The following is a 17292-nucleotide window of genomic DNA, read 5'->3' on the forward strand; positions in this document are numbered from 1 at the left end:
AGTCACTAGTGCCCTGTGGGTGTTCTGAGACGTTGAAGTCAGTATGAGCCCAAATGGCAGCTCTGTGACATGAATTTGAGAACGTGCTATATTTTTCTTCTTTCAGACACTTTCGGTGAGGCTGACTAATGTGCACACTTGCTATCATGAAGATCTAGATGCTCGTATGCATTCCTGTGTGTTTTATTTTTGTCCAATCAGTTGTGTTACCCACTTCTCTTTGGGCTAGCCGTTTTTATCGGCAGGGTCTAGACACGGACATGCGCGCAAGCATCGTAAGGCTTTAAAAAGCTGACGGCACCAGGCTCCCCTTTTTGCCAGCTTCCATATTGGAATGAACTTGAGATGAATGTATTGATCCGACAATGACACAACCTGGCTTTGCTTCAAAGGTGACTCCATCCCAGACCCTCTTGTGTTATGCAGTTGACGTGGGCGAGTCGCAGAGGATTCGAGCGGTGTCAAGGAGTCGTTTAAAATTAGAGCGTGGGGGGTAAAATTGATTTTGTTTATATGTGATGTGATTAAACACAGCGGAGACCGTTTGCTGTCGCTGGAATCACAATCGCGGCTTTCAAAGATGCAGTGCAGGTTGGAGAAATGTCCTTAAGTTAATATATGCCATTTGGTGATTGCCTTTAACCAAAGTGACTTCTGATGAGTGAAAACATTTAACAAAGAGCACAATACGTAACAGCACCAACAAGGCAGTGATTTAAGAGTTCATAACAGCGGATTTCTCTAATTATGATGCAGACTCTGCACTGAATACTTAGTCAAAGGTCTGATGGAGGCTGCTTAGCTAATTTGGGTGTCATCCCTCTCAGCCTTACATATTTATAATACATTTGCTCACAATATAAACTCCCGCAGGACCTTAAAAGATGTTTTTGGAGAAGCTGTATGCTCACATTTGGTCACACTCAGCCTGTTGCTTACTATCAGTGATGTCACATCAATATCCCACAATAGTAAATGATCAATCTTGAATTGACTGCATGGACATTTTTAACAGCACGAACCAGCAGAAGAAAAGTGAATCCAGTCACATTGTGGGAGTCCGGCTCTCGCAGTCAACGATATCGGAGCCCTGCAACAAGTCTCTCATTTACACAAGCGCTCACGTAGTTTTATTTTAACTGCCCTCAGTAAAATGAGAAATTAAGAGGCAAGAGATAGAGGCTAATAGCATTTATTAACCCAGCGTGAGCGGGCAGCGGGGCGACAGCGGTCCTCCACCAGCCCTGTCTCGTCCTGGTGGTTCAGTCGGCGCAGCCCAGAGAGGGGAGTGGAACATAATAAAGCCCAACAAATGCACCCAGCTGATTAATGCAGCCCTGTGGCTATAGTAATTATCCCTCTCCACACTCCTCCGGCAGACGAGCCAAACAAGTACGCGGCAGCGAAAGGAAAATGTGCAAATGATGGATTTGTGGGACTCAGTGTCTGTTTCGTGAGCTTTGTGTAAGAAGTCGAATGTTGACACGGGGTTTGTTGTTTCGGTTTTGCTGTGGCGGCGGAGTTGAAGGTTTTGCACTTGCAGAAGTTTAATGTCAGCAGTTTAATGTCTGTCTGGAGTGAGTTACAAATTCCTCGTGGGTTTAAATAGATGAAAATAAATGTATCGATTTATTGCATGTAGACGAAAGAGATAACAGTATGTGTGTTTTCAGACAGCAACATACAACAAACTTTTAACTAGTATAAAGTGAATCAAATAATGATATGCACTTAAATGCAACACTGAATTTTTATTTTATCAGATTTATATGAAATGCTAGTACACTGATAAAGCAGCTTTGCAACGTGATCAAAAAGTCATATGTATATATATTGCACTATTCCAGTTAAGAATCACAAAGTGCTTGATGACAACAATCAAACGCATTAAAATGCACAAATCTCAAATGTAATGGCAAAAATAAATATAATAACAATTCTATATTTTAAAAGAAAACCACAAGTTTTTTGGTTCTACCTTCATGCACCTTGATTATTTTCCGTGTCACTGATTGCTCATTATGTCAGTAATTTGATTAAAGCAACTGATGATTTCAGGCAACGCACTGAGTTCATCAAAGTGGCCGCTGATCGAGTGGTGTGTGGCCGAAGTGAAACTAAAAACACCGGCTCCAAGAACTGAAGGTATTGTCTCGTGTTCCCTGCATAAATGAACCAACAAGAAACGGTTTCATCTGTACCAGCTTCTGGAGACTGAATTGAATGCCCAGAACATTTAGGAAGGTGTACAGAGTGAACTTCCTCCTGCTGATACACTTTCTTCATGGCGAGGTCAGAAGGTCAGCCATAACAGGCAGTTTGCTCGTGAATCAAGAATTTAATTACATACAAGCAGCGTGACAGGAAGACCGTGTCCCTCAGCCCACTACAATATGTCATTACTACTTATTAACACGTAACAATTTTGTCCTTTTTTGCACTTTTTTGCACTTTTGAGAAATCTGCAAATTTCTGGTCCTCTACAGAAATTTTTTTCTCACAATCCTTCTCATCTTTGTTTTCATTCATTAACACTCACTGTTTACACTAGTCCAGATTTCACTCCAAAAATAAACCCCGATTCCCTTTCCTACTCAGCTGTTCTTCTCTAAATTGCAGCCGTGCTGGGAGTTTACAGTGCTGAGAATGTAAAACGGCAAATGAGAGCAAAACTATAATGAGAGCCTAAACTGCTGCCTGAAAATGCAGGGTGGTGCGAGGCTGGTCTGCACTGATCTCCTTAAAGAGACACAGTCACGGTCATAGAGCCGAAAATCTGTTTTTGCTTAAATACAGATTTAATGATTGGATTACGGTTTCTTCTTCTGAAGATAACGTGATGGTGGGATTACACAGACTGTGCGCTCAATAGATTTCCTGTCAGATGCCACAAAACCCTGTGTCTCTACTCTGTGTGAGCAGGCCGCGCAGAGGAAGGGAGACAAATTAGGTCTGGACGCAAGTATGTACCCACCTCAGAAAGCTGGCAACACAAGAGTGGAGCGGGAAAATGCAAGAAATGTGGAATTTAGCCTTGAATTAAGCATTGCCAAATAAAAATGTGTTTTATTTTAAGGTAGTCTGACATACACTTTATATTTTGCATAAAGTTATTCAGTCTTAAAAATACCAAAAGACCACTTTTTTTTTGGTTTGACTGGCACTGGCTCTATTTTCTGCATGTGAAATCATACATGTCATCTGAACATCAGTTCTCATCTTCTCGGTCTCATTAAAAACATAAACATATCCCCCCTATTGATTATGTCTGGATGTCTTAATCGGATCAGCGGGAATAGCCGGATTTTCCTTCGCAGGAAAGTACATTAAATGCTAAAATATTGATCAAAAATGAAATGGAGAATGCACAGCTGCTTTAATAAAGCAATCAGCCTTTTGCTCCTGTGACTCTGATATGGACTGACATGAAAAGAAAACATTCAAATGTATAATTCCTTTTCATTTAAAAGATGGTTGGGAAACGGGAGTCTGTCCTGAGGCTTGTGGCGACACGGCAACGCTGTGATCAATAGGAGCGTGTGATGGGTTTTGCATCGATCGGGAAAATGTGGGTTGATGAAGTGGGCTGGAGGGGTGGGTGGCGGGGCTTTGGGTTTCCTCCGATGGGCTGCCACATTTCACGTACGTGGTAAAGATCCACTCAAACTTCTCTGTCGTCGTCATCATTATTATCATTCCTGCCGAGGTCATTATCACTCTCAGTTTTCCTACATCCTGCCTCGCTAAGGACAGGTAGATCCCCTCTCTTCACAGCGTGACTGGTGGAATGCTGTGGGAAGCAGCTGTCATTACTTTAAAGGAGGGCAGGCTGTGGAAAGCCAGATCCATGGTGGAGAGGATAAAAGACTAAAGGGAACCGTTTAGCTCCATAATCTGGCACTGAGCCCTTTAAAGCACCGTAAACAGACCTGTTCAAATCACCCTCAGCGAACGTGCCTCTACTTCTGTTTCTTGTCAGTTACTGCTGTCCACTTTTGTTTACCTCATTACTTTGAATATCTATCTATCTATCTGTCTATCTGTCTATCTATCTATCTATCTATCTATCTATCTATCTATCTATCTATCTATCTATCTATCTATCATTTCTTTCTTTCTTTCTCTGTTTTGCAGCGCTCCCTTGTGAATGGAGGCCGACTAGTGGCCCATTAGCCCGTCTCATCTCAGTAATCTTTCATCACCATTGGCTGCTGGCAGGACAACCTTCCTGAATCCAGCCAATAGTGGTCGCTCCATATGCACCTAAACCACTCCCTCCTGTTCTTAAAGAGCCCCCTTGTCTTCAATGGAGACTCAATCCCCCCTCGCCGACTTACTCAGCCTGAGTGCGCTCTCACTGCTGCTGCTCTCCATCCATCCCTCTTATCTTTTATTCTCTTTCTCTGTCCACCAATCCCATCATCTGTGTTCTACCTCCTCTCGTTGCTCACCGTTTCCTCTCTTCATCTCTTCCTGAGGTTCTTTTTTTGTTTTTTCCTCTCTCCTCTTTCTCGGACCACCACTTTTCTTCTCACCGGCCGTACTCCTGAGCCCGAGCGTGCGGCACCTGTGCAGACTGGAGTTTGTTGGGCCGAGGCAGAAGGTTTTTCTTTTTTTTTCTTCTTCTCTTTTTATTTTTATTTTAAGTGTGCAGGTTGAACACAGGAGGGAGGGGAAGCAGCACCCGGGACCACCTGACCAATATTTATTGAGAATATGAGGAGATTTAGGAACTGATCTCCTGCTTCAGCTTTTCCCCAGCTGTTTATCTGTTGTTGTTTTTGAATTTTTTTTAAAATTGCAACATCTGGAATGCTTAACAAGGACTGATGGATGTTTCCGAACTGTGTATCCCTGACCCTCTCTGCTACCACAACCAGTAGGTGCTTCTTTATACAAATCCCTTTTTTCCCTTCTTGGTTAGCTCATCTAAACTTTTCTGTCTCTCTCTAAGTTGATAAAAATTGTTTAAAAATGTTATAATTTGTTTCTTAAAAAAAGCAAACGAAACTATTTCCAAAGACAGGGAGTTGCTCTTGTTCATGTACAGGACATCAGAGCTGAGCGGTGGCTGCTGTGGCGTAGCCTGCAGGGAGACCGGGGAGCTGGTCTCTGTACAGCTCTCTAGCTTCTGCAGGGTTTAAACTCAGCTCGTAGGAGAGAGTCACAGGCAGATTAATGCAGCCGGTATCCCGTGCACTGTCCTCCAGCACCAGCCGGTGTCCCGGGGAAAGTTAGTTGTGACTGTACTGTGTAAGCGTGACACAGAAAAGTGTGTAACTGAAGAAGTAGATACATGTCTGTCTGTGTTACTGATACAGCTCATCTCATTTTATTGTCATTTATAGTTTTTATATAAAATTGGTGGTTATGATTAAATAACACTGAGAGTTTAGTAAGTTTGGTCACCTCCAAATGTGGCACAGTATGTGAGTAAAATGCAGTTAATACGAACAACAAAATGTGCACTTTAAAACTTATTTTTTTCTTGCGCATGCATATGGTTATTGTGCATTTTCTTAGCTCAAAGGCAGGGATCAAGCAGCTTTTTTCCCTAACAAATGAGAAGTTAAAGAAACTCTCAAATCTCATTTGGAGCTCCAGTCTTTATCATTGTTACAGTTCTTGGATACCTGGAAAGATTCACTGGGATCCTCTTAATGTTAATCTGTAGATGGGATTGGAAAGGTTTAATCTGCTAAGCACTTTTTACAGGACTGCGATTAAGGATATTTCCAACTCTGCAAGGCTCCACAAAAGAAAAAAAAAGGGGGAGCATCTCCTGAAGTGTTAAACAAGTGTTTATTCTAACTGCATCAGAGCTGCCACTGCACCTAATCAAAACAAATGAGATCCTATCGGTTTGTATTGGTTGAGCAAGTGAAACGACAAAGCAGCTTTGGTTAGAAGCTGTTCGCTCAGTAGAAGTATGTGTCGTTTTAATGCACTTTGCACATGCATCAAAAAAAGCTCATTTTGGTGTTAAGTGTATGTAGTTCTATTGATCACGAAATAAAATGTATACACTGCTGCTGCTGCTCATGATGACGATGATTCAAAGCGCTTCAACACTTCAGTCAAAGGTGTCATGCACACCTTGAAGGATGTACATAAATTTGATTTATTCACTGTAATCAAATGAATCACATAAAATTCCTTTTGAAAAAGGATGTAAATCATTTCCAGGCTGGAAACTTCAACCACAGTTTTGTCAGTTGTTTTGATATTTTACAATTAAATACATCTGTTTCAAGCATCGTCTCTGAAGGCTCTAACTTTTAATATCACAGTTAATTCGTGGTGGTTTTAAAACACACAATCGCAAGGCTTTCATTTTTACACTCAAAAAACCTTCAAATGAAAACTCTGAAGTTTTAATTACATCTTTAAAGAAAAAAAAAACTATGCCAAATAGAAATGATTAAAAATGACAAATCCTACGATATGATGCTATTAACCCATCGTGACCCCAGACTGTGTCTGTGTCCATCTATGTGTGTGTGTGTGTGTGTCTGCATTTATGTATGCAGATAAAAAAATATGCATGCGTGTGCTGACAAGTGAGTAGCTGGTTATGCATGCTATACCTGCATCCTTAAATACTTGTTAGGTCATATTTGATAGGCCAGCACTACACTAACACCACAACTCTACATATTTTTACTGGTTCTGCTTGAGATAAACGATTCTACACTTAGAATTTTTTTATTTAAAAATGTATTTGTAAGCGTTAAAGTTGCATTAACCATGTTGTCCTACATTTTCCCACATCGAGAAGTCGCACGCTGAAAATCTGTGTGCTCAGTGTCACATATATCTGTGATTAGTTAGGTTTGCCTCTGCTTTCAAACCCTTGGAGACTTTTGCCTTACAACTATCATACTGGCCCGAGGTGAAAGGTCAAAGGATTTTAGTGCCCAGCTGTCAAACCACATTTCTGATGCTAAAGCAAATACCTGCTTTGTCAAGAGACCAAAATATTAGTTACATCTAGTGATTTATTCTTTATGAAAATGTGCACGTCGGGATCGTGTTTGCGTGTTGTGGACCAAAATCACAATAAAATGCAGCTGTACATAATTGCATATGACCTACTATTTGCATCAGCCTCCACAGGTGCTCTCCACTATTTCTTGTCAGTCAGAACCATCTGCTTTAAAATTAATGGAGGCAGTTTTGAATTAAGAGTCGCATTAGACACGTTTTTTTACACATATTGCTTTATTCTTCTTTTACAATAACTGCATTTTTTTTTTTAATTATAGAAATTCTAATACTTATTAATTAACTTATTATTAACTGACAAAGGCGTCACATGAAGATTAAATATACTGCTTGCTCAAATTTTTTTTCAACTTGTTTTACCTGCTATTCCCACAGGTGTCCTCCCCAAGTAAACAAACAGGAATGCATAAGCGACCAAATGTATGCAGACACAGATAGACAGACATATGCACACACATGTAGACCAAAGAATCACACACTGACCTGGGATCTAATTTTAGCCGTCCGATACATAGAAACACCTGACTGTGTCTGTTAAAGAGGAGCACATCATCTTATCATACATTGCATCTGTAATTTGTTACGCTTAACACACAGGTCTTGCTGTGATTAAGATGCACCCGCAATTTATTCTTTTTTTTTCTTTTTTTTTAACACTTGGTGTCACGTACGGATGCTTGAGGTAAAATTAATTTGATTGCAACGGAGTATTTAAAACCCTGAACATAAGGAAAATAGTACCTGGAGTTGCCAGTTGTTTAGGGGAATTCAAGCATTACAAATTTGCAGTGAGTGCAGTTCACTATCTGCAATCAGTGTTTTTTGCAACATAGAACATGTAGTGGCAGATTTATTTCCATCCATTCGTGATCGATCTTGCACTCATTGCTTCTTTCGTGTGCTGTCCAAGGTTCGAGTTTGAATATTTCACTTTATGTGTACTCACAGCTCCCGGCCACCTTTTCGCACTTCACCAGTCACCGTTTGGTTTGTGTCAGACTGCTTGAAAAGGATCCAAACCTTACACGAGGGCTGTGATCTCTACCAACTTTGTTTGATAGTTGGCTGATCTGACCAGCAGAACTGACTGGAAAGCCAAAAGAATCCACTGACGGATGGAGGGAGCAGGTGGTGGGAAAGTGCTGCGTTGTGTTGAAACTGTGGTGAGGGGGGGAAAACAATCTGCTTCCTTCCAACTTCACCACCAGCTTTGAGTTTTCATAAAGCTGACAAAAACTGGCCGAGATAAAAACAGCTCTGAACGTGTGAAGTCGCTGCTGTGTTTTCTCATGACTGTCGCGTTCACTGTTAGCAGTGGCTACTCCTTACGAGCCGAGCTTTGTTGGTTCTGTGTGATGGCATGAGGGGAGAAATAGCTTCATCACATGTCATGACCGCCCCTCTTGTTATAGATATATCCTTTAGGTGGCCTGTTAAGACTCTGAGTTCATCAGGCTGGAGATGGACACCTTTTTTTTCTTCACCTGCTGTTCAATCAAACATGAATGTGCCTTTCAAGTGCTCAGGCTGAGTGTAAGCAGCAGTGAGAGGACTTCTTAGAAGGAGTTTGTTTTATTGATCAAATGAAATTAACACACACACACGCACACACACAAGGAAAGAAGCAGTGTGCGTCTAATCATGGAGTGCGGGTCAGCCGGCATGTTTAATTTAATGGGCCTCATCGTAGCTTCACGAGGTCTCACATTGTGAACTTAATTCCTCTTCACCACGTTAATTTGCATTGTGTCAATTGACCGGAGCGCTTACTGTATCAGCTTGAGTCTCACTTGAAATTCAGTCCATGCTCTAATACCATTAGGCAAATGCAAAGTTGTGTCATTTACACATTTGGGGGAGAAAAAAAGGGGGTGTGGGGGGTGGAAGGGGTAGGAGGGGTGAGAGAAAAGCCAATTTGTGCCGAACAAGACTCGCTTGTGATTATCAGTGGATGTTATTACTGTGGAGAAGCAGACGTTTGAAGGTTATGTTTCTGGGCAGTAATTGAAATGCAAAATAACATTAGGATCGATGGCCATCTCTGTTTATTTATGAAATCAATATCGTAACTGTCCCTCATGAGTCCTTCTCTGATTCCCAATGACGGCTTAAGTCTCTGCTCGTTTATTCTTTCTCCCCCCGTAACCTCCTTCTTCTGTCTCTTTTTAAAAGGCAGTTAGGGGTGTGTTTGACTTTGCAGAGAGAGCAATTTCCTAGAGGTGCTGGATGTGTATGTAGATGGGGGTTGATACTCCAGGTAAGGAGACATCATCCATGTGGGAAATCTATGCAGTCTCTCCTCGTGGCAGTGACATTGAAGAGGCCATATGCTGGAAATTCTCTGTATGGTATGTGCATGTGTGTGAGTGTATGCGTGTGTGTTAGAGAGATAGAGAAGAAGAAACAAAGTATATCTATGTGATGCAAAACTAGTGCTGGGACTTACTACCTGAGATAAAACAACATTAAAACAAATATTTTTAAAAATGAAGGTGTCAGAGCAAAATAACTTACAGAATGACTTTCCAGCTTTGCAGCACAAGTAAAGGATATGCTTGGTTCCACAAACTTATCATCAAGCTTTAAACTGTGGTTTTAAAGCAGTTGCAAAGGAATACAATCTGATCCATTTTAAACCAGAATCACTCAGTATTATGTACAAGTCTGTGTGTGGAATGCACATAGTCGAACATTAGCATAAACACATATTAAATACACATGCAAGTACACTAAACATAAGCTCAAATGTATCCGAAAAAGAGGGAATAGATAAATCAGTCACACAACAATGCAAGAAAATCCGAACGACTTCAGGAATAAGATGCTCCGAAAAGAAGAAACCTTCACCCTTTAAAGGCAAATACAATAAATACTTCTGTTCAGTTGGTAGATTTTTTTGTTGTTGTCACATTTAACTGTAGGTTTGCGTTTCCTTGACTGAATCTGCAACGTTGTAGCAGATGATTATTAGATTATTAGAAATCCTCTTTCATGTGTTTGCTTCTATCAAATCAGCACATTACAGGGATAGCTCTTTTAAATGTGTATTCATTATAAATATATGAGGGGAAAAAAGCGATATTCGCAGCAGCGAAATTTAAGAACACACACATTTTTGATGACCTTCATTTGTGTCACCCGCATGTTGTTGTTACCACTTAACACTTGGAGACACACGCTACCCCCATTTTCCCACTTGCATGACCATTCATTTCCCAGACACCGCGGCCACTGACTAACAGTGTAATCTATGTGTCAGGCGGGAAGGGGCACTCCGTTTAAAGCTGATAGAGTTTGCCCCAAACAAGGACAGCCTATCATAGAAAGATTAATGAACTAATTTCATGCATGGCTCCTTGCCTCTGTCCTTCCATGTTCGACTGTGTGTTCAGCACCGTGATTTACGCTGTGTTCCCTGCTACAAGCTTAACCCCAAGCTCAACAATAATATTTCCTTTATGCGGAAAAGTACACGGTAAAAATTTGGAGAGCCGTATATATTCACTCCTTCACCCAAGACAAGGACAGCATGAGGTCATTTATGGAGAACTGTTTTAAATATGCATTTTCTTTTTCGTGTTTGAGTGGCGGTGTAAATTTATCATGCTGAAATTCAGGAGGCTAGACAACATATTTCATGTAGAAGAGGTGGATGGATTCGGGATTTATGTTGGGAAGCTGGGGATCTGCGGCTCTGCCAGCATGAGGAGGCATGCCAAAATACACACATGCACATGCAAACAGCTGAGATTTCAGCTGCTCTGTCGGGACATTTTCCACACCTATCTCATGTTAGCTTCAAAAAAGAAAAAATGGTCAATGATCTGAGCGTGCATCACAGTCCTGTCGCGTTAAACATTCTGGACGACTGTATTTTGTCGTACAGAGTAGTCTCTTGACGTGTGGTGGACAGACTGGAACGCGTGCATCTGCTGCTCCGTGGTGTCCATTGTGGGACTGTGTGGGCCTCTCAGAACAGAGAAGGCAGGTGACCTTCACGTCTGTCTGATGAGTCCTGCTTGTCTGCTCCGTTTGTACAATTTTTCTGCGCAGCGGAGCAAACACTACCCCATTAGGTATTAGGTGCAGTGCATGTGTGTGTGTGTTTTTTTGTCAAGGGAGTGGGACAGGTTGAGGAGAGTCAGGCTGTGGTTTGAAAACTCTATGTCTCTTTATATTGGGGCTGGTGGGGGGGGGGCGACCAAATTATGAAACTATGAAGCTATTTCTGTCTGCACGAATTGGTGGTTCGTGCCATTATTTCATTTCGACAGATTTGAAAGGGCCCATTAGAAATTTCCATTAAACCTAACAAAAAACATCTCCCCAGCGTTGCCGTGTGCTAAGTGTGGAATGAACTACTTTTTACGTATGCCACAATGTGCTATTCCATAGGGAATCCCCCCCTATCTGGCTGCAATGATGTATTAACTATTACCAGGCTGGTCTCTCTCCACTTCAGCTTGGAGAAAATATATCGTCCAATTGACTCTAGGTGAATGCTGATTGCTAACAAGATTTAACATGAGTCATCTGAGTCTTTTATAAGCCACAATATCCTTAGAATGAAGGCTAACACAATGCTGTATCTCTCAATCTCGCACTATGTTAACAGTCTCGACTGATTAAAAATGCATAAGGAATGTCTGGGGCCCGTAAGAGGAGGGTTTATTTTTTCATGCCTCATCTGGAACAGGAAGGAAGCCGAGGATCAATAGATCTGATCTGGGCCCAGGGGTAGAGGCTATCTCCTCCTCTTTTTCTCTTCTTCTCACTACTCGTTTGCAGTTAAAAAAGAAAAAAAAAAGAGGTTTCTTGGCTTTAAATAAACACTTGTGCAAAGGAGGCAAAAGAAGGAAAATGCATTCGGAAACACAACACCATATTTAAAAAAAAAAAAAATGGAGACAGCTCCTGGCAGTAAAAAAAGCCAAAAAGTTCAGACTGTAAAGCAGCATTAGCTTGCTATTAGTTTCAGACATTCCCATCACGCCTTTCCGCCACTCTCACCCCATATTTATGACTCATAAGAATTTAAGGGCTGAAGTTCTGTAAGATCAACACCAACTGTGACAGACAGAGCCAGCAGTTCTAAGACCAACCCGGGCCTCATTTCATGCTTCGTTTGAGAGAATATTATTGAATTACAGCAAGGAGCGCAACATACACTGGCTTTGCGGCCTCAAAGAGAAATGACTACCCACCAGTAGCAGTAATCGTTAAGTAAACAAGCATACTTATGGAGTTATAACATCACCGTTAAGCAAAGTGTATAATTTCTTATAAAGCTTAACAAGGCAAATAAAGAATACTCTCTTTAGCTTCTACCCTGCATTATGAGGATTTTTTTTTTTTCTTTAATCCTACCTTTGTAATCTTTATGATGAAATTCTTGGAATAAGGCACTTCCTCTGCCAGCTGTAACCCAGCACCTCCACTGGCAAAATAACTGGGACTATTGATTGGGTTATCTATTACCCACAATCCTCCATATGCTGAGTGTAACACCTCTCTTTGTCCATTAACAGCCTTCTGAAGTTTCATTCATTCATTTACTTCTGGCAGCCGACCAATTGTGGGCATTGTTTGCAAGATGTATGGGGCATCTGTTGACATGGTCGTTAGTTACCATTTTGCCTGAGAGGAATGAGCTACTGCACTATATCACTTGGCATTCCGGCGCATTAATGGTTGTGTGTGTAAGGCAATCTATCAAACTCAGGTGAACGGGCTGATGAATTTCTCGCAGAATGAGTGGCGGATGATGGTAGCAGGCAAGACTCGGTACAGTCACGGCGAAGCTTTTGTGCTCTGTTGTGCTCTGTTGTTTGGTCCTCTTTTTTTTGAGAGCCATTGCGTTCTTTTTATTTAAAGAAAAAGTTTTAAAAATGTGTGAAGAAAATGCGGTAAAACGGTTAATATTTTTAAAAAGTTTGCTAATTATTAATACTGAGATATGTTACTTTTATGTTATTAGTTTGTGTAATAAAATATTATTTTTATGCCAAAGCTCAGTGTCCCCTGATGTGGTTTCTATGCCAATATGACAGTTTTTGTGTTTTGTTTTGTTTTTTTCCAAATCCAAATCACAATTTTTTTCCTAAATCCAACCAAACAACTCGTGGAAACAAAAGTTGAAAACAACACAAACCATGGTGTCCTTCTGCCTACTTATATATGTGCTTTAAAACAAGTGGTTTGAACTCCACCATATCACCCAATGCTGTCCTTTTCTTTTCTCTTTTTCCTCACACACAGTCAGTCAAAGCAGATGGCTGCCCTTCTAACCTTGTTTCTCCTCGAGGTTTCTCCCACTTAAAAGGGAGTTTTTCCTTCCCACTGTCGCAAATTGCCTTCTCATAGGGGCGTTGTCTGATTGTTGGGTTTTTAGCTCTTATACTGTGGGGTCTTTACTGGACAGGATAAAGCATTTTGCGGTGACATTATAAAAATTCAGTTGAACTGAATTAAGCATTCATTTCTTTTCAAAAATTTGGAAAACCATTGCATTCCCTGTAAATTCAGTTTCAAAACTGACTGACCATTCCGACTCTGTTTGTGTTTCTCCAGGTTATTAACCAGAATGCCCTCCGAGGACCGGCACCTATCCTCGAGCTGTGGTTCTTATGTCAAAACTGAGCCTTCCAGTCCTTCCTCCTCGCTCATAGACACTGGCAGTCACCACAGCCCCAGTGGCAACTCTGACGCCAGCGGCGGCTACGTTAACGTTGGCAGTGGACGGTCACACACCCTGGACTCCCCCCCAATGTTCAACCCAGGCATGCTGGGAGGCGGCAGCGCCTGCTTACGCCGCTACGAGGAGTGCTCCGGCGGCATGGCCGATGACTCGCCAATCAAGTGCGAGTACATGCTCAATGGAATTCCCAAGAGGCTGTGCCTGGTGTGTGGCGACACTGCCTCGGGGTACCACTACGGAGTGGCCTCCTGTGAGGCCTGCAAAGCCTTTTTCAAAAGAACGATACAAGGTATTTTCCCCCTTTCCCACTTTTCCTTTCACATTTCACTGACTCACCTGAGCTGTCAGTAAAACTGTCTTTTAGGTAATGGGTTCTTTGTATTTTTGTTACAATTGGAGACAAGTAAAAGCACAACCGCAGCAATAGAAAATATGAGTAAAAATGTCTGCTTTTTGGATTAACTATAACTTGTGAATACTTAGAAAAATGCTCTGTGGTGCTCCCATTTACTGCTTAGACCATGCACTGCATTTTTGCATTTTTTGTTTGTAGCTGTTTAAGTACTGGTTTATTTTAACTACATTAGACACAATAATATTCATTCACAACACCACAGCTAACCAGATAAATCAGAGGATGTGGAGAACTGATCGATAGAAGAGAAATGAAGAACCCACACACGTTAAAAATTTTTCATTTTATTTTTTATTGGTTTTTTTCTGTGGATTATCAGATCAATCGATATTGACGGCCTCTGTTTTTTGGATTTTCAAAATAAGTAGCAAAAAAGAAAACCACTTGTCGATAGGTGTTACCAACTCACAGACATCAAAACAGCGACAGGTGAACAGCGCCAGATAAAAATGTTACATTGTTATCTTTTTTTCCCTTAAAGTGGCCATAAAAAAACAATGATTTGTATTTCTTAATATTTTATTCTAAAAAGTAAATTATTGCTAAGGTTGTTACATGAAAGCATTGAAGTAAAGAGATGAATAATTTTAGTGAAACTGAATTTTAATCAAACATAAATTTATACTTAAAACAATAAATTCCTGACTTTCCACCAGTACTTTTAAGCAAGGTGTATTTTCACTCTTGTCACAATAGAGAAGTGCTACTTTTTAATGATTTTAAATACTTTACGTTCACTTGAATACGTGGTCGTGCGTGTCACAGGTTCCTCAGTGCTTTCATGGGGCTAATACGATGTGGTGTCTACCGCAGGCATTAGGCCCAGACCGCAAATCTGCTCTAGTTTGTGATTTTTGATGTCTTTGCATGCGAATCATACATCTGGCACCGAATCTGCCATGTGTGGGATCCGTTCCAGAGTAATCTTTTGGACAGAGATAATGCGCCACTTTTTTTTTTTTTTATTTGATTTGCAGCATTTGTGTCTGGATACATGGAGTCAGAGTGAGGGCACATTAAGTCAGGCAAATTTGAAAAGTATTCTGCCTAAATCCCTCTCAATTACTGAAGCACGAAGAAACAGAAGAAGCATCTTTCGGCACTGTTTTTTCCTTTTATTTTATTGGCTTTTGTTAAAATCCAAAACAGCGCATTACTGTCAGAATAAAGATGGAAAACGTGGGACTGATGTGAGAGCTGGTTACCTCACTTGGTCTTAAGAGTGAAACTCTTCGGCACTCTCTCTAATTACATCACATGTTTACAAAATTCTGACTTTTTCTAATAACTCTTAATGTGATGATGACAAATATACCAAGCCTCATCCTGATATATATAATTTTTCTTTTTCTTTGGCAGCGAGGTTTTTTTTCTAAAATTTTCTAAAATATCCTATTTCTCATTATTAATTATCAGACATTTCTAAAAGAAAAACACACACAAAAAATAGAGACAGCAAAGACATATTTTCCAAAACTTATTATTTATTTACATTTTTTTGGCTGCCCATTTTTAGGAAGGCCTTTCCTGGCTTAATTAGCCTATATGAAAATGGCTGGATTGTTTTATCTTAGGAGAATTTTCACTTTTCATGTACAAGAGGCTAAAGCATCTTTGGATCGGGAGCATCAGAAAATGTAGGAAACCCCTACTTTCTTTCAAGTCATCAGCACAATATCTGTTGTTCAGTCCGCATGCTACACTTTGTTGGGTTTTACTGAATGTTTTTGGCCTTCTGTCCAAATCCTGCATGCCTGTTTATGATCAATCATTGGTAGTTAAAAGGCTGCTCGTGCCCCAGTAATGCTGATGTGTGACTTTGCATTGTCTTGCCGAGACCTCTCTCTCTCCTTCTCATCTTCTTCCTCGTCACTGTAGTCTTCTTCTTCTTCTTCTTTTCACTCTCCTTCTTGGAGGACAGGCCTGTAATGAGCTTAATCTGTCCGTCATTCGACCTGAGCCACGGGAGTTTCAGTCAATAACAATCAGTGTTGGGTGACTGTAATTAAGAACCAGGCATTTCATTGGGAGAAAGTCAAGAAAGGAGGGTGGGAGGTGTGGATCCGTTCCTTTTGCCCCCAGGCCCCTCAAGCCCTCACCCAAGGGGAAGGAGATGGGGTCCAATTAGAAGCAGAGGCACGTGTTGTGGTGGCAATAACAGAGGAAGGGAACAGCGAGACAGAGACGCTGAAGAGTCCTCTAAATAAAGGCGGTGGGACGAGGGATGGGGTAGGTGGTCATTCACAGAGAGGAGAAGCTGCTTTAATGGAATGGTAATCAGGAAGGGGGTCCCGGCCTCGGTAAAGGAGGAGGACAGGAAGAGGTCCAACTTGAGTGGAGATGCACGTGGATAATAGCATAGCATAATAATATATCAAAATTTAGAGGGAAAATAAGAGAGGTTAAGGAAGGTTATTAGAGTGGTTGAAATGTCCTTTGAGAAATAAAGGTGGACACAAGACCTGATTAACTAAGAGGGTTGCCGACAGTGAGCTTTTAGAGGTAGGCAATTTAAGTCTATTGTGGACCCTCGTCTCACCCACCCACACCCAACAAAAAACACACACATGCAGGTCATATTTGACCTATCCTGTTATTTTTGGATTACTGTTTGATTTTGAAGGAAGAAAATTTGATATCCAAGCAAGTTCATCAACCTCAGAAGGTCATGAAATATTGCATGTATGTAGTACAGAGAATAAGTTCAACATTTCAGGCATGCAGCAAACTGTAATGTTGTCTGCTTGTTAAGGCAAAGCTCAGAATCACTGCCTTCAGTTAGTGAAAAATAACATATTGCTCGGTGCTCTACAACAATAGAACAAACAGCAGACGTCAAGGAGGCAGCTGAAGAAAGATGAAAAAAATGAAAACTATTGTGTTTCATTTTGTAAAACCGGAATTTTATACTCACAGATTTATTAATGCCTTTCAACATATCACATCATTTTCATCATTTTGTGCTTGTGCAAAATGTGGTTATGTGATTTAACATGAATTAGATTTTCTTTATGTATACAACATGCATCATATATAACATATATATATACATATATATATATGTATATATATATATAAATATATATATGTGTGTGTATATATATATATATATATATATATATATATATATATATATATATATATATATATTCTTTTAGTTATTCATTTATTCTTA

At 40.6% G+C, this 17292-nt stretch overlaps 1 protein-coding gene across 2 annotated transcripts in view; it reads left to right on the top strand.

The window, feature by feature from the left end:
* Positions 1–4336: 4336 nt before the first annotated feature.
* Positions 4337–17292, top strand: part of LOC308396991 (steroid hormone receptor ERR2-like) — a 43973-nt gene continuing 31017 nt past the window's right edge. Inside the window, exons 1-2 of one of the 2 annotated variants that reach the window (XM_080882669.1) lie at positions 4337–4883; positions 13576–13991. In XM_080882669.1, the coding sequence (XP_080738795.1) occupies positions 4834–4883; positions 13576–13991 (466 nt within the window). In that variant the 5' untranslated portion in view covers positions 4337–4833. The remainder of the gene's footprint in view (positions 4884–13575; positions 13992–17292) is intronic. The other variant, XM_080882668.1, reaches the window with a different exon arrangement.

Source organism: Rhamphochromis sp. 'chilingali' (genome assembly GCF_963969265.1).
Source record: "Rhamphochromis sp. 'chilingali' genome assembly, chromosome: 5".
NCBI classification, from domain to species: domain Eukaryota; kingdom Metazoa; phylum Chordata; class Actinopteri; order Cichliformes; family Cichlidae; genus Rhamphochromis; species Rhamphochromis sp. 'chilingali'.